Genomic DNA, 21004 nt, shown 5'->3' on the forward strand with positions numbered 1-21004 from the left:
GGACTTTAGTGACCACGATTGAGTAAATCTGCGTGTTGTTAAAGCATCTTTTACCAGCTTGAACCATTCATGAGACCAGAAGAAACAACAGTATGAGCACCGGTTCTGTTACTGAAGTGAGTGGCCATTGTGTTGTACAGACTGCACAGATGTGGAGAATATTTGCTGCTTTGTGTTGGCTGAAGCTACACCTGCAGCTAGTTGGCAGCAGCCAGACTCTGGGATAAAATGTATTCAAGTTAGCATGTTTGGTGTTTACAAAATCAATATCTTATACAGGTTTCTGAAATCAGGATTTAATGTTTGCATGGACAAAAGTACAATAAAGGGATTCTTTGAAAACCCGATCACCACCAAGATACTTGAGTCGTGTGATAAATGCAATCATTGATGTTGCTGTTTTCATGGTGTCCATTGAAATTAAAAATATAAAATAAGCCAGCCTCATTCTTTAGGGAGGAATGTGTTTTTATAAGCGGAGATACAGGCACAATTTGCACAATCAAATTAATGCTGTGACTTTTTTTTTTTAAATAAAAATACTAAATATAGAACTATCATACCTTAAACTATAAATGCCAGTTCTGGTCTATATTTTTTAATTAATTTTATAGACTGTATTACTATATTACTTTGAAACAAACCCAAAGAAGGGGATTATAAAACAATAATTACTTGAAGCCCTGCTGAGCTTCGTTGCACTGGAATAGACAGAAGCAGATTGGCACAGAGAAGCAGATTTTTGGCGAATCACGCTTAACTTCATGCCAACACTAATTTTAAAAACAAAACCATGAAAATAGAAAGTCACAGGGCCCTTAAATGTTGCATTTTTGTGCTTGGCCAAGTTGGAAAAAAAAAGATCTCAAAGGAGGCTGAGCACTTGCAACTACAGACGACTTCAAAGCAGAGCTGTTTATCCAGGCTTTCCATCACATTTATTTGAAGATAAAATCGGTTGCAGTGAGCCAAAGTGACTGATGGAAGCTATCTTTGGTGTTTTTTAGGCAGCCTGGGAGTTTCTCATCATCAGCTCTTAATTTCACAAAGTCAGCGTGGTGCCAGCGAGCAACGTCATAAACACTGGAACTGCAAGTTTATTTCATGTACAGTTCTGTGCTTTCAGAGGTAAAATCTAGCATTGTCTTCATATATTGTGGCTATTTCAGTACATTACAGTATTATAAGTCTCCAGTATTTTTACTCTAGTCAGTGTCTCATTCATACTTGAAAAAGATTATTGTCTGGGGTAAACTGAAATGAAACTAAATGACATTGTCCCCCAGTGAGTCACTAATGTGTAAATGAAATACACAGTCTTTCTCCGCTAGCTCGTAATACAAATCTTGTGGTTTCACCAAAGAGAAAAAGAAACAGAAGAGCCCTCCTCTTTCCTTTCAGTGACACTCTGTTTTTAGCTTTGTCCTGCACTCATACTCACCAGTGGTTAAACATAGCCAGATGCAGAACAAAGATATCTGCCGCTCGTCTCTTATCACCCCCAGAAGTTTCCCAAAATGTGACATTGGAAGTGAATCCACAACCCAAATAAAGTTCTTATGATATTCAGGCTTACCATTCTATTCATTTACAGTACTATTTTTATTTCTTGCTAGCAGTCCACTTATATCAGGCTTGCTATCCTATACATCAGTTTCCCTTACAGTGTTAGTTACAGTCCATGCAGCATCAAAGTCAGCATCAGGTTGGATGCCTTTGTTATAAAATCTACATTTACTACAACAGGACATCCAGTGTTTTATTTTTTTTAATGAAAGTGAAGATAGCTGATTGTCTAAGAAAATATTTAATGATAATCTGTTAGAGTTGTGCAATACTTGTTCGTGGCAATTTGCACTGTCCACCACTTACTAAAAATAGAGATACTACTTCTTCATTTCTATTTCCAACTCCCACTATCATTGCTTCTCTGAACATTCTGTACGTCACTTCCTGGGTGGCAGAAGAATAGTTTTTTTTCTAGGAAAAACCCCAGTGAACATAAAATGGCTGTTATAATGCAGAGTTAGGTAGGGTTAGTCATGTCATTATTATGTAGCACATTTAAAACAGCAGAAGTTGACCCAAAAGATTCTTCCAGTAAAGAAATGAGATTAATTTTATGCATTTACCTAACAAGTTCAAATATTAAGGTTAAAACTCAACAATATTGTTTATTAGATGGATTTACCCAGTCATAAACTTCAGGTTAAGTTAGGACTGAATAAGTTTTATTTTCACTGAACTTATAAAGGGAGGAGTTTCTGTGTCTGTTCTTAGCTTTTAGAAGCAACTGTTTATCAGATCAGACTTGGTGAGTGTATTGCTGCACATCCCAAGAAGCGCAGTGTTGAGTGTGAAGTTGTGTCGATGAATGGTCCTTGTATTTTAGCTAAAAGTTATTTTCTGTTACGCTTCCACAACAGTATGTTTTTCAATTAGTTCCTCTACCTACTCCCTGAGACTAATTCAGTCTTTTCCTGGGTTCTGCAACCGGTCTTCTTCACTGCCAGTCGAGTCAGTAAACAAAAACACGATACAAATAATGCCACCATGTCACTGGATGAGATGCATGCCCAGCTCAGGATTCAGTAAACCACTGCTTGTAGCTTGGTGCTGTATAGCTGAGTCACCAAAGCACTAGCAAGAGTCTTTATGCATGAGGCAAAACACCATGCAGCTGAGTCAGACGCAGCACGAGATGCATACAAGCCACAGTCGTCCTGTTTTGAAAGGGCACTAAGGTGTCAGAAAATAACCAGCTGTAATAATCACAATTCCCCCCGAACCCCAAGATGACTAAATTGCTTGTTTTGTCCAATCAACAATCTGTGTGACAATCAATTTTACGGTCATAGCAGCTGAAGAAAAGCAGCAAACAGTAACAGTTGAGACTCTAACTGATGTTTAGCATTTTTCTGAATACATGACTCAGTTAATTAATTAGTAGCTTGATTCAGCTCTGGTTTAACTATGAGACACATAAACCACAGCAGATGCAATCAATAAAACCAAGACATGTTTATCAATACAGATATGTCTGAATGCTCCGCTGGGTGGGTTAATTTAGGGTCAATATCTTCTCATAGATGACCACAGTGCAATCATGTTGATAATTTGCGCAATAAAAATGTTTGTCATAAACCAACAGCACCACAACTTATAAGATACTAACTGGACAACATTGTGATTGTCAACAAAAGGCTGATGTCAGCTGAGATATAGGACATGGTAGAACTTTATAAAATAAATTATGATAAGAATAAATGCAATGCTGAATAGAATATTAATAAGATTTAGATACGAAACAGTACTAAAAATAAGATAAAATAGAGCACAGATCAGTCTGATCCTATTGGCATCACTACGGTTAATTGATTCTGTGATTAGTGGACGAAAAATAAATTACGATTACTGATTAATTATTAAGTCACTGACCTGTGTCAATGGCCTCCTTCATGTACACAGCGCAGTAAGGATTCAGCACCTCTTCATGGTAGGCCAGGCCAGGATCGATCTCGAAGTTGGAGAACCCAATCCGTAGAAACGGAGACATGGCTGCGAATTATTACCGTCTGACCTCCACTCAAGTAACCGAACAGCCACCTGGAAACCTCAGGATGATGTGATGAGATTTGTCAGATGTTTGGAGACACCTCCTGTGTTTCCTCCACTGCAGCAACACACCGACTGCCCCTTTTCCTCCTGGAGGAAAGATGGGTTGGCAGTGGGGAGGAGGAGGCAGAGGAGGAGGTTTTATTTTTCCGCCCTTGACGCTTTAAACAACCTGCGAGAGGAAGAGACAAAGACAGAGAGATTTCATCACCCGTGATGCCTTAACCACAAGATCTGGCTGCGAGCGAGTTTCCCAGCAAACTCAAAACTTTTGTCTGCTCCAGCTGGCTGTCAAAACAGGTTTCGAGCTGAATAAACAACAAAATCTTGTTTTTGGTCCCCCGCACCAAAAACAATAACTGTTTTATGAGGGGACAGAGAAATGTTTGCTAAGCCTTGCAGATATTCACACCTAAAACCCCAGGCAAGATAACAAACCAGCCTGCTAGGACCTCACTGCATCTAAAATAAAACCACCCATACCTTCAGGACTTGTAAACACCAGCTGTAATACTTGGCAAAGCCTTTGAGCACCTTGTAAAATAACATATCTTGCAAGAAACAACGCTGCTTTGTGGGATCAGCCATAAAATATAAGTAACTACAGCAACACACCTGTAGCACGCTTCCTCTACCACCGCAGTTTTGATTGTGACAGTCCCGGTGAGGTCGATGTGATATCCGAGGCCTGCTGGAGAGCTGTGTGTGTGTTTGTGCGTTTGTGTGTCAGTCCCAGTGGCGGTGAGGAGGCCGGGAGGTGACTATTAATAGCACTGAAATACTAACCGCAGATCAGGAATATATGACTGCATGGACCTGAGTCTGCAATACTCGGCGTCACAAACTGGCACAAGTCACCTTCTTTACTGTAAACCTCAGTCAGCTGTGTCATGTGAGCTGTCAGATATAGAAACTTACCAATATTTTTCACCATCCTAACATTAAACAGAAATACTGGACTGCTAATTAACATTTTAATAGTCTTTTTCTGTTCATATTATACCTTTGCTAGTTTTAGTTTGGCGGTTTTAGCACCTTGGGAATGTTTTGCTTCAAATCTTAAAAGTTATTGGCCTCTAATTTTTCATTTGGCTAAAATCAATACGTTCCCACAGTGGTGCAATGATGGCTGGTTTTGCTGCTAAATCCATGACATAAACATTAATACATTCATCAAAAAGCAGTCGTTGAATATTAAAAATTAAACGCTAGTTGGTGCCAATGACCTAAAGCAGAAGAATAGATAGAAATAGTGAAAAACGACATGTAAATAGAGCTTTACACACTGTTTTTACTCAGGTGAAAAGAAACAGTTCTGATGATTATGAAAATCATCAACTCAAATAATAATGGTCAGATGATGATGATGTAATAACTGTGACAAGCCTACAGTTGCATAGAAAGTTCAGAAACCATAGGTTGACAATAATAAAATCCCTCTCTGAACTGCTGCTGTTTAATCTTTCACAGTTTTCATTGTAACTTGCCCATGAGAATGGTAAATTCTAGTTAATTTAGTTCTTTTTATCTGAGCTAATGTCCTACATACTGTTAACCAAAACACTGATGACAAGAAGCAGGTGGTATGAAACTGGGTCACAGCTGTAGATTTGTTTTATATTTAATATCTGTTTTTATTGATGTCGGGAACTTTCCCATTCACTGTTCAATGCATTCTGTTTAAAGGACCTTAATTATGTAAAGATGATCATATCAATTAGTGAATCAACTTAATTGGTAGCTGTTTAGACATCATAACTTGGTTAAATCAAATGTTATATTGAACATTAGATGAAACATTCATATTATCATGAGTTGTTATTGTCCTTTTCCTCATGTAAATATCACATTTTCCCCAATCAAACAAATTGCACACATTGCTTCGTCACTATATGCGACATACTATTTGAATATAAACACAGACTGATATTCTGATGTTGAAATTATCTCACGCCCACACACTCACACCTCCGAACATCTCAGATTCAAAGATTTGAAATGCACAGAGCTGCAGCGCTCCCCTGCAGCCTCCCATCATGCAAGTTGAACCCGCTGTACGAAGAGGAGTTAAACTTCCGGTGCCGAAGTTACGACGATGTAACCACACTTCCTGCCTCTCAGCGGTTTCATTTTTGAAGCCTCACAGGTGGGGCTGTCGCAAACATGAGGCTGAAAAACACCATCAAACATAAAACACTGCTGCTCTGAACTTTGAAAAGGTGGGCAGAGAACAGCACAAGAAATGTAAACCTTTCTGAGTTGATGCACGTTTCTTAGGTAAAATCCCAAAATCTACTATATTAGGGTGGAACCTGATAATTATGTCTACACATACATGACCGTTCATGTTTTCCATGAAAACTCCCACTTTTCTCCATGTGCTAACATAACTGCACAAGGGTTTTCTAATCATCAATGAGCCTTTCAACACCATTAGCTAACACAATGTAGCATTAGAACACAGGAGTGATGGTTGCTGGAAATGTTCCTCTGTACCTCTGTGGAGATATTCCATTAAAAATCAGCTGTTTCCAGCTACAATAGTCATTTACCACATTAACTATGAATACACTGAAAACACCAAAAAATGCTTTTCTTTCAAAAATAACTAAGTGACCCTAAACTTTTGAATGGTAATGTATTTTTTGTGTATGATATGCAAAGAAAAAAAAGGAAGGTAGTGTATATTTTTTAAAAATACATATATGCTCGAGAAATTTGTCTAGCATTCTGTGTTTTTTCAGCAATGGAATTGGAAATTGGAAATCAAACTAAAGTGACAATTTGATTGACTATCACCTAAACTTGTTTGTATGTGCATAAAAGGAAGCTGTAGACTGAGGCTGACACTAAACTAAACTTAGCTTTGACCATAACCCTTGTAATCATGGTGATTTATTGCAGTTATATGTTACTCAACAGCCTAATTCAATGTATGTTAACGTATATTTAACATGGTAGAGCTCAATGTAATTTATTAAGTGATAAATTTCGTACATTTTAACCAGTAAAAAAAAAAAAATATATTGAAAACATTGTGTACATATAGTTTTTTCTCTTTAATATGTATGTTCATATTTGAAAGCTGACTTTATCACTTTTGATTAAAGTTAGATGCACCACTTTTCTGCCATGGTCTTCTTGCAGGAAAGTGTAGTAGATATCAAAAAGTGCAAATTCACAATTTTACTGAAAAGAGGCCCGTTTCCTGTATTGTGCCTCAGTGTTGACACTCAACAGTTGCAAATGTGATGCAAGTACTTGTGTCTGCTTGTTTCTGCAAATGCAAAAGCTGCAAGGGGATTTTAATAGTCTGTTGTACTGTTCGTGATAAATGAACGCCCCCTCTGTCTGTGGAAAATTCTACTCACTACCAAACCAACTTGACAGACTACTTTCCTGGGAAAGCTTTATATATATATGCAGTGTTGCTGAAAGGAGTTGAATGGTTTTTGTCCATTGAAGTATGCACTTCATCCAGAAATAGACAATAAAGCCCAACCGATGTATCGGCCGGCCGATTAAATCAACTGATTAGAACCTTTTTCAAAATAATCATCCTCAGCTGGAGTATTCTTAATTTCTCATTAAACAGTAAATGTTGTTAAGTGTCACGCAGAATGACTTCCTTGCGCCGTTTGTCCAAAACATGTAGCTCTGACTCCATTCAGTTCTCACCGCTGTCTACTCAGTAACGTACAACAGTTAGCTACAGCCAGGTAACAATACAGGAGTGGGCGGAGCCAACAGGTATGTTTATGACGACGTTGTGAAATTATGACTCAACATGTCTCCCGTTTCAGTTTGACTGACGCATGCTTCGTTGTGTCGGTCATGCTTTTCATTAACGTTGCTAAAGTAGTGCTAACCTAGCTTCAGTTACTCCCTGTCTGTTTATGTTAGCAACAACATCACTGTAGTTATGCTAGCCTAGCCAGTAAGTAGCTGTAGAAATAACGTTAGTGTACAAAATATTTGAGAGTACAGAACAACCGTTCATCAGCTGTGTGTTGAGATGCATTTAAGGAGGAGGATGTGAACGCAGAGGGGAGGAGGTTTATTCAGTAAAATGATGAACATTACTGTCTGTCTTCAGCAACTGTCATGATGTCACTCTGAGTTTTACTGTCAGAAAATCCTAGAATGTGACCCAGGCTGTACCAGCAACTCACTGTGTTGTTATGGAGGAACATTAGTGTCGGACTATCAGTCAGTCAGTTGCATCTGACGGTATCGGTGACATGAATAAAGTTCTTCATCCAGCTCCCTCAAATCGCAGGTTGCCCTTTGGCAAGGCATAGCAGCACCCGCCAGCCACCCGTTGCAGGGTTACGCGTAGATCCATTGGGGAAGCAGGGATGGTGATAGCATTGGTGGGTGAACATCGATAGACAGCTGTTTCTGTCATTGATGCCTGTTTGTTAAGCGGACGAACTGTAAGGAGTCAACGGTTAGAAAACTCTGCCCCCTTCAGTGGGGAACTGCTCCTGTGATCGTCTTGGCAAGTCGTCACAGTATTTCTGCTACTAGAAATTCATGATGAATTCAGATTAGTCAGACTATTTGTGACCATTATATATTCAAAATGCAACTCTGTCAAAGACGACATGGCTTCCATCTGAGAAAGGCCTCTCTCGTTTTTATTTTGGTTCATAGGAGTCATGACTTCATGACAAAGAAAATAATGGAGTGGAGAAAATGTCATTTAACATTAAAGGACATCAGAGGGCTGCATAAATAATGTTTCACAATAACTTCACTCATTATGTTGCTTATATACAGCATATCTATATACACTATATCGCGGTTCACTTCTCGTGGTCTCACTATTTCACGGATTTTTAAGCTGGGTTTGATTCCACGGATGTTTTGCTATTTCGCGGAATTTTGCTGTACAGATATTTTTCTGTATTTATTATAGTGTCAAGTTGCATTGAAAAATAACACTGGAGAACAGATGACTGCTTTTTATGCACTATTAAACTGCCAGATGCTTTTATTTTGACAGACTGATATAAATGTGGCAGGAAGTCATCAAACTCACTACACTTCACACTCACGGTCCTGACAAAAGAACACTAACAATGCTGACTAAAACACAAAAACACAATAAAACACAATACTAATAACACTGGAATACAAACATAAACCACAATAATGACATTTAAACCCCCAACACCCAGAACTCCCATGATGCATTGCAGCACAACAGTTCAGTCATAGTGACCAGCTCTGCTATCGCTACATTATTTTAATTCGCTTTACTAAAAGACTGAAAAAAAGTAAAGATTGGGTAAATGTCAGCCAGAAATAACACCGTTTTGTAACAGAGCTGTTTTTCTTTCCCTTCCTATGTGACTGATTGTTTCACAACCCCTCAGCGTTTGCTGGTGACCTCTTGGCCATTAAAACAACAGTAGCAAAGGACAGTACAGTTAAGGACACTAGAGGACAGTAAAGTACAGTACAGCATAGGCTAGAAAAAAACACTACAGGATGACACAGTTTAGCAGAAGGCAGCATGGTTCAGGAAAGAACAGCACAATACAGTAAAATCAACTAGAATACAATAAAGGTCAGGGCTGCACAGTGGTGTAGTGGTTAGCACTTTCGCCTTGCAGCTAGAAGATCCCTGGTTCACGTCCCGGCTTTCCTGGGATCTTTCTACATGGAGTTTGCATGTTCTCCCTGTGCATGCGTGGGTTTTCTCCGGGTACTCCGGCTTCCTCCCACAGTCCAAAAATATGCTGAGGTTAATTGATTACTCTAAATTGCCCGTAGGTGTGAATGTGTGAGTGCTTGTTTGTCTGTATATGTAGCCCTGCGACAGACTGGTGACCTGTCTAGGGTGTCCCCTGCCTTCACCTGAGTCAGCTGGGATAGACTCCAGCCCCCCCATGACCCTAGTGAGGATTAAGCGGTGTATAGATAATGGATGGATGGATGCTGATCGTCACATATCTCCACCGTGTTCCTTGGCGGAGTAACAATAAAATAAATATTGTAGCATCGGATTCATTTGCATTTACTTTATTCTGTTTATTATTTTGGTGTTTATTCATTTTGTGCCTTGGATCGTATTTCGTTGATCATTTGGTCATGTATTTTATTGTTTTGTGTTTGCTTATTGCCCTGCTCGATTTAATTGTGGGGCGGCATGGCTCAGTGGGTAGTGGCTGTCTTGTAACTGGAGGGTTACTGGTTCGATCCTGGCCTGGAGAGCTCATGTCCAGGTGTCCCTGAGCAAGACACCGAACCCTTAACTGCTCCTGATGGGTCATGGTTAGCGCCTTGCATGGCAGCTTCCGCCATGTGTGCGTGAATGGGTGAATGTGATGTATAATGTAAAGCGCTTTGGGTATCGTTTCCGGTATAGTAAAGCGCTCCATGTTTGTTGTGCTGAGCGGTGAGTCAAACCTGCAGAAAACTGTCCTGTCCTGCTGGGGATGTTTAGCATGGAAGACACCAAAAGATGTGAGCATATGAGTGGGTTACAAAATAATTGTAAGCCACCTGACACACAGCCCTGGAGACGAGTGGGTCGACCAATATTTAAGGGTTACAATATGGTCGCTAGAAGTACAAGACAAGATGTATTTCATAACTCATTTATAGATTGACTTTTTTTAAGGTTATATAATTTCCCAGAGGTTTAATGCTCTGTTGCATGCTTTTGTACTTGAAAATTCTTCTCTGTTGTAAAGGTAAACAAATACTAAAGGACAAAGTATTGTAAAACAGTCAAATGTTCTGCCTGTAATTCATATCTTTGTTGTTATAAGCACTAAGGGACCAAAAAAGAAGTTATTTTATTCATTGTGTATTTTTTAAATGAATCGGCCGATTAATCGGTTATCAGAATTTTTTTCTGCCAAATATCGGAATCAGCATCAGCCTTAAAAAAAAAAAATCCATTATCGGTCAGGCCTTAGTAGACAACATAAATATCTTGTTGTGAGGCTTTTCCTGTGAATCTCTGATGAAGGCACATTGTTGCTGAATGATTAGCTTTCTTCTGCTACCTCCACTAATATGTACTACTATTGTGCATACGACTGCAGTTTGGAAACAGTGCTGAGCCCATTTTAGTTTGAAAACTCCAGGTTTGTGATTTAGTCTGGGTAGGCAGAACCTGAGACTTTCAAAATTATGACACAAGACCACTATTTTAGTTTTCTGATCGGGTCTTACCATCACTACATTACTTCCCTTATCAAATGAAAACAAAGATATCAGCTTGGCCTACCAGTGATTAATTTGACTCAATTAAAATAGTTAATTAAGCAAACAGCTGTTGTGCTGTTAAAGAAATCTTACTTTTTCCCCAATGTGTTGTTCCTCTATCTTATTTCCAACAATGCCCTGCTTTATGTTGCACCAGCACTAGCATGTCCAGTGTTGGTGAATGGCCATGTTAAATGCTGTGTTATTATGCACAGAGATTATTTCTGATCGAAGATTGTTTTCCTTTTAAAAATGCTGTTTTTATATAAAGACGTATTAGTGTGGATGTAGACTTAGTTGTTCTCTTTTAAACGTCATGAGAAGCAGTGGCCCGCTGGTGGGTTGGTCATTGTAAGCTGGCTTTAGACCCACAAATAATTAAATAAAATAACAGAGATGAAAAAAATAACTCTTGAATTGCAGTGTACATCCCAACAAGTTAGCAAATATCAGCATGAATGTTGGTAAAATGATGTACGTTGGATATTTATCAGGGATGTACATAGAAACCAAGTCTAGGATGTGAATGTAGGTATGTATTCATGCTGAAGAAACTTTAAAAATTTAAGGAGGAAAAGGTGGCAGCACATAAAAGCTAGTGTCTGATTATTTTAGAATTTAATCAAGAGCTGGAACAAGCTAATTCTGTGAGACAATGAGAAATAAGAGTATTTGAACAACCTTAAAGCCACTTAAGGGGAAACACAAATGGGAGCTGTATGTATTAAGTTGGTTAGATTCAAGGCGTTAATGTTGATTAATGTTTGATGCACCTAGGATGTGGATTTGAATAAGGAGGTGAGTGTGATTAGCCAGTTTCTGATGTGATACTCTGGGGAAAAAAACCCCCCAAACATATTCCCTAGTATGTAAAGTTAAATAACTGACTTCCAAAGACGCCAAACGCTGCGCAGCTTTTGCGCTGATGTAATTTAAAATGTAATGCCTGTGGTGACGTCCTAAATGGATTAATCTGTCCATGTCCTCTTTCTTTTCTTTGTCATAAAGTAACCGAGCTCTAAATGTCAGTGGATTTAGACAGGGCCAACACAGGGGTCATTGTTAAAACAAGCTGCTGAGCCTTACTTTAAACCCTTTGATTCCTATTTTTAACCAAACAGCAGCTCAAATGGTGTAAATCAGCTGCTAATGAAACCTAATGTGTGTGTTTTCCCAACACGTAAAGGCACAAATGCAGGCTTTGTGTTGCAGCGAGGGTTTTTGGTTATTTGATATTGAGGCCTCTGAGCAGAAGCCATCAAATCTCTGCAGCATCCTCTCGTGGCTGACGTTCATCTCCTCCCAAACAGCCAACAGAGAGAACAAACAGACTTCATTATATTGTGTTGTCTTAGAGCACAGACCCTAATGTGTGCAGGCATCATGGTGCCATCTGAGGAGGAGGATTTGCTTTTCTGCAGCCCCCATCCACCGCTAATCACACACAGAGATGCAAAGAAGGTCAAGTGCCCATGTGGAAAAGCTACAGACCTTTTAAAAACCTTTCATGAGAAAAGACAAAGTCAAACAAGCCTCAGTGCCGAGCGCCATCAAAGCTCAGTGTGCGGTTTTGAAGTGGCCAGAAGTGGAGGGGGGAGATCTTTGTTGTTATTGACAGGAGGTCCATGTGGGTGACAGAACCCTTTGACCATAGGTGCCGCTTTGACTCTCAAAGTGTCCCTGAAGTGGTCATTCATTCAAAGACAGAACACAGCACCCACAGGGATGTGACCTCAGCAGCTTACATCCGTCCATTTACTCGCTGCGTTAGGTAACACTGCGTCAAACAGCCGCATATGTACTGTGTTTTCATGTAAAACTTAAATCTCCAGCTGCAGAAGCCAAAGTTTTTTTTTCCCTGAAAAGATGAAATTGAGATCTAATTTAGATCTAATTACTTCTGTAACTGTAGGTGGTGGAAAATGAGTTAAACAAGCCGCTGTCCTGTCTTAATGTGCTGTGTGGGATTGTAATCAAGCACATTTACACAATTATGAAGGGAAATAATGCCTTATTGCTCCACTATCATGATCTACTCTATAGTTTATTAGATATTTTAATGACCTATTATAGCCTGAAAGACCAAAAACACAAACACATTAAAATACTGCGTACATAATTAAATGACATGCACCAGTGACGTACTTGTAGTAATTGTTATACTGTAATATTTCAATTTTTTTCCCTTTTGTTTTCCTTCAACATCAGAGCAATTCAGTAACAACACTATATGTACAGGTTTTGACAATATTTCACACATTCAGGTTATGAAACATGTTGCATTCTCACTGATTGAATTACATGCTGCTAACCTGTTATTTCTAAAGTGATAATATAACTCAAGTGCAGTACATGCTAGAATAAACCTTTTTTATGGGAGACATTTTGACTGTTGAAAAGGAGGGAAAAACAGGTGTAATTCATAACATTAAAACTAACAGTTAATGTAACTGAGCCATGGTTAGCAAAATTTGCCTCACCTGTGCTTTTCCTGCTTTCAGTCAAAATGAATGCAGTAAAAGTCTCTTTTTTTGGACTATGTTGAGTGAAATATTGCACTTGTCACTTATTGTCATATGATCACTTATTATTAGATCAATTATTACTGTACATTATATAATATAGGTTAAAATACCTAAATGTACATAAACTTGTTAATATTGGCTCCCTCTGGACCAACTAGAAGACTAAAATACATCCCTACTTGTAATGCAGTCTGTATTTATACACAAGTTAGCTGATAACAAGTCCAGTCTTTGTGCAGGAATAAAGAGCATGTCGTGTTTCATTCACAAAATAAGTAAAACTCTAAGTGTCCCTGCTGTAGTGACTCAAAAATCCTGCAGAAAACACTCAAAGTACTTCAGAAAATCATAACTTTAGAACTGTAAATCCAGCTTTTTACATGTACTAATCTATGTAGTTTTTTACTGGTCTCTCCATTGATTTTGAACCCAGTGTTTGTTTTTAAATTGAGCCTAACAAGTCAATAAAAAAAACAGAATAAAAAGCACCTGAATGTTGCAGCCTGTTTCTCAAAACTCGTCATTAACAGTCTGAAAACTCAAAGAATAAAAGGTGTACTGACCTTAAAAAGGCAGCAGAGCTCTGTGAAGTTTAGTGTTTGCAGACAGAAGCTTCTCTCCATCCGAACATTTGTCTGACAGACCGCAGGCAGCAGAGTCGGTGGATTTAAGCGTGATAGCATGAGGCGTTCACTGACTGCGGGAACATTCTGACTTCACCAGTGGTCAAATGTGGCTTTGAATTAAACGGTGCAATGTGGAGGGAGGTGGACAGATTTTATTGTTTGTTTGTTTTGCTTGACCCACAACCCGGTGAAAAACAGGATTATTTTAAGTAGCAGTAGCATTAAACAGTGTAACCTATTTAATGCAGTAGATCCTGCATTAAGCTACTAAATGCCTGTTGCACATTAACTAAACCTAATCCCTGCGTCTGCTACAGCTCCATCCTGTTTGACTTTCACTACCTTTTAGTGTCTCTTTTTGTATGTGTGCTAAAATAAACATTTACTGAAACGGTGAAACTTCCCAGGAGACACTGAACGCAACTATGATCCATCCACCCACATACGAAGTGAAACTTACTTGTGAAACAACGAGTCAAAGACAAATACCTTTCAGGTCACCTTTTAGTGAGCTCACGCAGGAAAAGTCGTAGTGTTTTTGAGGCACTCCTTAAAGTAACGTACATGTGAAACAAGAAGTGGCAAGAGTTTCACTACAATTTGAATTTAGAGTTGGTCTGTCTGCTTTTCTTTTTCCAGAAAGTTGAGGGCAGTAGTGAGCGATGTGAGAAAACAGTAGAGGGGTTGTTCTCATATTGTGTTTTTGCTTGTTTGTTTTTTATAGAGCTGTAGCGTTTTCTATAGGCAAAAACTGTGGTCACAAACGATCAAACGTCAAACTAGCAACAGCAGATAGTAGACTGTTATCACTATAACCCACAGGATGGCGACATTGATCGCCTGATAAAGTGAAAAAACACAAGTACAAACCTAACAGCTGTGTCTTATTGTGACATTTTTTCTATTGCATTGACATTTTAAGGTAAATTTTGGTGCTTGGTTGGAAGTTTAAAATCTAATTTGTGTGAAAATCCTCCAATTCTTTTAACAAAAGACACATTTTTCCATCTAATCCCCAAAAAACATACTAAAGAACCAAAACTGCACGAGTAAATAGTTATTATGAGAAGTCCAGCCTTTTTTCTGCCCAGAATTAAGTCATGTAAGTTTACTGGTGCTGTCAAGGTCTTTCTCTTATCTGTCTGATGTTCTAGCACTTAGATTTTTTTTAGTTTTGTTCTAATACTTTTATTGATGTAAAGCACTTTAGCTGCACTTGATGTGTGAACTGTGATATACAAATGGAATTATTATTATTCCATCTACTTTCTATAATGGACAAATTATATAATGACGTGTAAAGCAAATAATTCTTCAAAATATATATAACTTTTTTTAATCAAGAAAATTGTGTGATTTCATGATGAGAAATTCTCCAGAAATTATTATTCTGATACAAGACTGAAGAAGACAAGACAAGTTTGTGTAGCACATTTAGTATACAAAGGCAATTAAAGGTTGCTCACATAGTGTATATCTAACATTAAAATGAATTAAAATGATTAAATACGAAGAAAAACAGCATTAAAGCATTCAAATTGAAATCAAAATAAAAATATCTTTTTTTTTTTTTAAAGTGCAGGCAGTATTAGTAAAAGTACACACAAGTTTACACCAAATTTTATGAAGAGGCACATACATTTACAACAGAAGGAAACCGTGTTCAGCTTAGTTTCAAAAAGAAATGTGACATATTTAAGGCGAGATGATTCCAGCAGGGGACACACAAAAAACGATCGACCAGGCAGATTTTTGTCTCATGAGCACAATATAGTTTTAGAACATATTACTTTAAAATTTAGAGATTTGCTGTAACTATAACAGACGTAATAGTTTGTGATTTCTCCACCAGGAGGTGCCAGTGTTCATGTAATGACCTTTACAGAAAAAACATTTCCAGATGGATGATGTTGGGGGAAGCAGTGATGATTACTACTAATGAAAAAGTAATAAATCCACTTTATCAAGATTAAATCATTCAGATTAAGGTGCAGTTTAAAACTGAACTGATGTCTGTTTCATTTATGTTCATAAAGTGGCACAGCTTGTGTTCAGTATCTCTAGCAGGATTAAAAGCCCAGATGGAAATTAGCTTAAAACTAACTCTGGTGCAATACATCAAATGGAAACATTTATGTTTAATACTGTACATGGTCCCTTTTTAAATAAACTGATAATAATAATAATGTAGTTTTCAGTATCCGTCCATTCATCATCCATCCATCATCCATCCATCCATCCATCCATCCATCCATCCATCCATCCATCCATCCATCCATCCATCCTTCCATCCATCCATCATCCATCCATACGTCCATCCATCCATTCATCCATCCATCATCCATCCATCCATCTATCATCCATCCATCCATCCATATGTCCATCCATCCATCATCCATCCGTCCATCCATCCATCATCCATTCATCCATACGTCCATCCATCATCCATCCATCCATCCATCATCCATCCAAACGTCCATCCATCCATCCAAAATTAGAAGTCAACCAAAACAGACACACACACACACACACACACTGTGTGTGTGTGTCTGTGTGTGTGTGTGTGTGTGTGTGTGTGTGTGTGTGTGTGTGTGTGCGTGTGTGCTAATTGCGTTGATGAGGTCACACTTCCTTCCTATAACTGCTGAGTGTTTAGCACCTTTAAGTGTTTTTTCTGAGTGCAGTAATTGTTCAGAGAGTCCTGCACATACACACAGAAGAAACAGTCCTAATTACTAATTACAGCTTCCACAGGGGAGATTTACAGTACGCATGCTGATGGTGCTCGTCTATACCACTGTTATTTACTGTGTTGGACTCTCTTCTGCTGTTCTGCACTGACTTTAATTCTACTGCAGTATCAATACCGTCCTTGAGCATCTAATACTAATACTATCTCCCAGAATCGTGAGATGTCTTCTCCTGCTTTGACCTTTATTGTCCATCCATCCATTATCTATACACCACTTAATCCTCACTAGGGTCATGGGGGGGCTGGAGTCTATCCCAGCTGACTCAGGTGAAGGCAGGGGACACCCTAGACAGGTCACCAGTCTGTCACAGGGCTACATACAGAGACAAACAATCACTCTCACATTCACACCTACGGGCAATTTAGAGTAATCAATTAACCTCAGCATATTTTTGGACTGTGGGAGGAAGCCGGAGTACCCGGAGAAAACCCACGCATGCACAGGGAGAACATGCAAACTCCATGCAGAAAGATCCCAGGAAAGCCGGGATGTGAACCAGGGATCTTCTAGCTGCAAGGCGAAAGTGCTAACCACTACACCACTGTGCAGCCCTGACCTTTATTGTATTCTAGTTGATTTTACTGTATTGTGCTGTTCTTTCCTGAACCATGCTGCCTTCTGCTAAACTGTGTCATCCTGTAGTGTTTTTTTCTAGCCTATGCTGTACTGTACTTTACTGTCCTCTAGTGTCCTTAACTGTACTGTCCTTTGCTACTGTTGTTTTAATGGCCAAGAGGTCACCAGCAAACGCTGAGGGGTTGTGAAACAATCAGCCACATAGGAAGGGAAAGAAAAACAGCTCTGTTACAAAACGGTGTTATTTCTGGCTGACATTTACCCAATCTTTACTTTTTTTCAGTCTTTTAGTAAAGCGAAAAGGTGATTAGCAAGATAGAATAGATATGGATAGAAGGAAAATAGCTCAATTAATAAGGTTTTTTTTTCTTATTTCTTACGATATACTGAAGACTTCCGCCACTTTAGGCCTCTAAAATTAAACCTAAATTACCTAATTTGAGAAGGGAACTTCTGCTGTAGCCAGGGTTGCATTATGTGGAAAGATTAGCTCAACTCATCTGGAAAAAGCAGAAATTATAACACACTTAAAGAACTGTGAGGACCAGAATGAGTTTGAGGGGAAAAGTTGAGCAGAAATAGACAGTCAAAGAATGCATAAATGATTAAAATAAGGAATAAATAGTTGAAGTGGCTACATAAATCCACAAATAAAGAGTTCAAATTGTTAGATAACTGTAAGGACTAAAGGTGAAATTGCTGGCTATTATTATGTGTTAGCTTAAAGTGGATAAACCGCTACGTAGGTAGCTAAATCTATGGGTAAACAGATGAAAGTGTTTGCTTTGTTGTACATTATAACTGTTAAAACCTGAAAGTAATAGATAGATGCTAAAATACACAACTTAAACCAGTTCAACAACATCCACCAGTATATAATTCAATGTTTAACTGGTTGAAATGAGTTCAGACGGATGCATTTGAACATGAGAAGTGGCATTGAAGGGGTACGTTAGATTAAAAAACGCTGGGACTCACTGATATACTGTACTGTCCTGCTCAGTGTGTGTTTTTCCTGCTGTTTTCTACTATAATGTACAATCCTTTACTGTCTCATAGTGTACTGTTACTACAATGTCTGTGTACGCAAAGTAAGATTAGTCTTTATTATCCATGTACATGAAAATACAGTAGCAGTATGAGTTGTAGTGGGCACTGGAAATCATAATATAGAATATAAGAATGGTATGGTCCTACTGCTTTCTACTACATTACTGTCCCTTGGTGTACTGTCCTGTATTATCCTCTGCAGCATTTCTGTGTACTTCACTACAGTATTACTACTACTCTCTCTGCTGTACTGTCTCCTGAATTGTCCTGCACTGTCCTCTGCATCACTGTATTGCCAGTTACTGTTTTCTACTGTTCTGTACTAGCATGTACCGTGGTGTACTGTCCTCTAGTGCACTCTTCTTCCCTGTACTTTCTAGTTCTTTCCCCTACAGCAGTCCTGTACAGTTCTTCCCTGTACTTTCAACAACTGCCACCTTGTACTGTTCTTTATCTGCTGTCCTCCAGTGTCTTTCACTGTCCTCTACTGTATTGCACTGTCCTGTTATGTCCCCTAATGGGAATCTACTGTCCTCACTGTACTCCAGTGTGCTGTCATTTAATGTCCTCCACTGCGTATGCTTTAAAGTGCTGTCCTGAACTGTCCTCTCTGGTTCTCTACCAGAGTTCTTAAAGTCGTGCTTCATGGTTGCTGCTGTATGTTTCCCTGTGTGGAACAGGGAACAGTAGTTCTTTAAACAGCCAAATATTGTTCTTGGCCTGCAGCCCGTTATGTAGTAGATTTTGAAACTAAGCTCTGCACTGCTCTAAATTTCACAACCTCAACTGTGAGCAAAGAGAACCTTAAGGGATTTGGAGGTGCTGTTTGGCAACAAAACCTTTGAGAAAAAGCCTTTGAACAGGTTCTTGTTTGCGGTTTTAGCCACATGCGGATGTTACAAGACTATATATATTATATAACAATATTATATATATAAACTGTTAAGGTTCTTTTCTAATATATTGAGGAAAAGTCTCCTGTATATACTGATAGCTGACATCAAACTGCTTATTGCTAATGCAGATAACTATAGATATATGGAACAAGTTCCCACAAACAGAATTCGTAGTCTCTGCTTTGTTCCACTGATGCTGTATTTCTCCTGAATCCATTTGGTTTGTGTGTCGCCTACTTTCTTGATGCTTTATCATGTAAGAAATACTGTTAATAGTGATGTTTTCTGAGTCTGTGTTTTCTGCCAATGAACCAAAAAAAAAATTGCAGGTTTTTGGTTTATTTTTAAAGACCAGGACCCCCTTTTCTTTTCTGTAATTAAGCAATTCATCACATTTCCTGCCAAAGCCAACCTGCTTTAGTGCAAGGGTTGCTCAAGGTTGACAGCCTTTACAACACTGCTGGCATTCAGTTAACTGTTCCACCTTTAAACCTTCATTCTGTGAAGCTTTTGCATTCAGTATGCTGCCAGTTAATCATACACAACACCAGTTGCCATCTTGCAAAAGCAAATTTGATTAAAAAAAAAAAAAACAAAAAAAAAAAACACCAAATGCATTAAATATTTTAACCCAGACATCCTCTAATTTGTTTGAAGCCTCTTTAGTGTTTGCTTAGAATGTTCTGCCAGGCATATTCAGAATTAGATGATAATAATAATAGAAGTGTTTCTACACGGATTATAAACCCAGGCTCTTTGTTTTTGAACAAAGGCTGTCTGTGCTGCTGGAGTTTGTAAAGCTGGGTCTGTTAAATGGTAATTTAGTAGATTCATAAAATCAGTCATTTCAACACAAACTATCAAGCTTTGTTTCTGTCAGTTGAGATAATATGACGCTGGCTGCGGGCCAAAGGTGACTTGATGTCATTTTCTGCGGAGAGTCCCTTCTGTAGGTGGTTTTTCAAACTATTTTTGCAAGCAGAACCACAAGCGTCCTTCACTGGGTTTCCCCATGCCTTGTACTAAATTAATCCTCCTGCCAGAGCTGAATATGCAGCAAATCCTGTAAAGGCTTTTCCCCATCTGATCAGTTCTGTAGAGAATATGCCTTTAGACAAGGAGATCAGTTTAACAATACTTGCACATTTATTTAGATTAGTACTGAGCGTCTGTACATTGTCTCTTAAGGAAGCTTATTTTTCAGTGTCTGTCAATTTAAATGTAAAATGTTTTTTTTAAAGGAAGCAGTTGAGATAATTCACTCTCAGTTGGAGCTGAGATGAAATCCAGACATGGAGAGAAAGAGACGGAGTGAGTGGAGGGCATGTGATTGTAAAACGTTATTCTTTTGTACAGAGCATCGATACGGGACTGAGGGATGGAACCCGCACTCTTTTTACACACGTTGCCATGGAAACCAGCCCAGCAGCCAACCAGCTGCTGCTACAATCCAGATAGCTTCCCCCCCTCCTGTCTCCTTCCTCGCAGCCATCCTCTACACCCCCCTCCATCTTCCCTGCACATTCATATTGCATACCGGCACATGGATTATTATAAGCCGACCACTGAGTGTTTTTTTACACTAAAAAAAAAAAAACTTCAAAAAAACCCTGCAAATAAGACTTAAAAAGGAAACCGTCACATGTTCACCTTTTACCTGATGGGAATAAACACACATGCGCACATTTGCATACAGTGCAGAGAGCTGACGCATAACTGAAGTGTGACATGGTTGTGCA

General features: G+C 38.7%; 1 protein-coding gene across 2 annotated transcripts in view; it reads right to left on the reverse strand.

The window, feature by feature from the left end:
* Positions 1-14056, reverse strand: part of prkcq (protein kinase C, theta) — a 34247-nt gene extending 20191 nt beyond the window's left edge. Inside the window, exons 1-2 of one of the 2 annotated variants that reach the window (XM_023278452.3) lie at positions 13928-14056; positions 3439-3787 (exon numbers count right to left, since the gene is read on the reverse strand). In XM_023278452.3, the coding sequence (XP_023134220.1) occupies positions 3439-3556 (118 nt within the window). In that variant the 5' untranslated portion in view covers positions 3557-3787; positions 13928-14056. Of the gene's footprint in view, positions 1-3438; positions 3788-4230; positions 4344-13927 lie in introns of those variants that run through there. The other variant, XM_023278451.3, reaches the window with a different exon arrangement.
* Between the last annotated feature and the right edge of the window lie 6948 nt (positions 14057-21004).

This window comes from Amphiprion ocellaris, chromosome 21 (assembly GCF_022539595.1).
Source record: "Amphiprion ocellaris isolate individual 3 ecotype Okinawa chromosome 21, ASM2253959v1, whole genome shotgun sequence".
Classification (NCBI taxonomy): Eukaryota; Metazoa; Chordata; class Actinopteri; family Pomacentridae; genus Amphiprion; species Amphiprion ocellaris.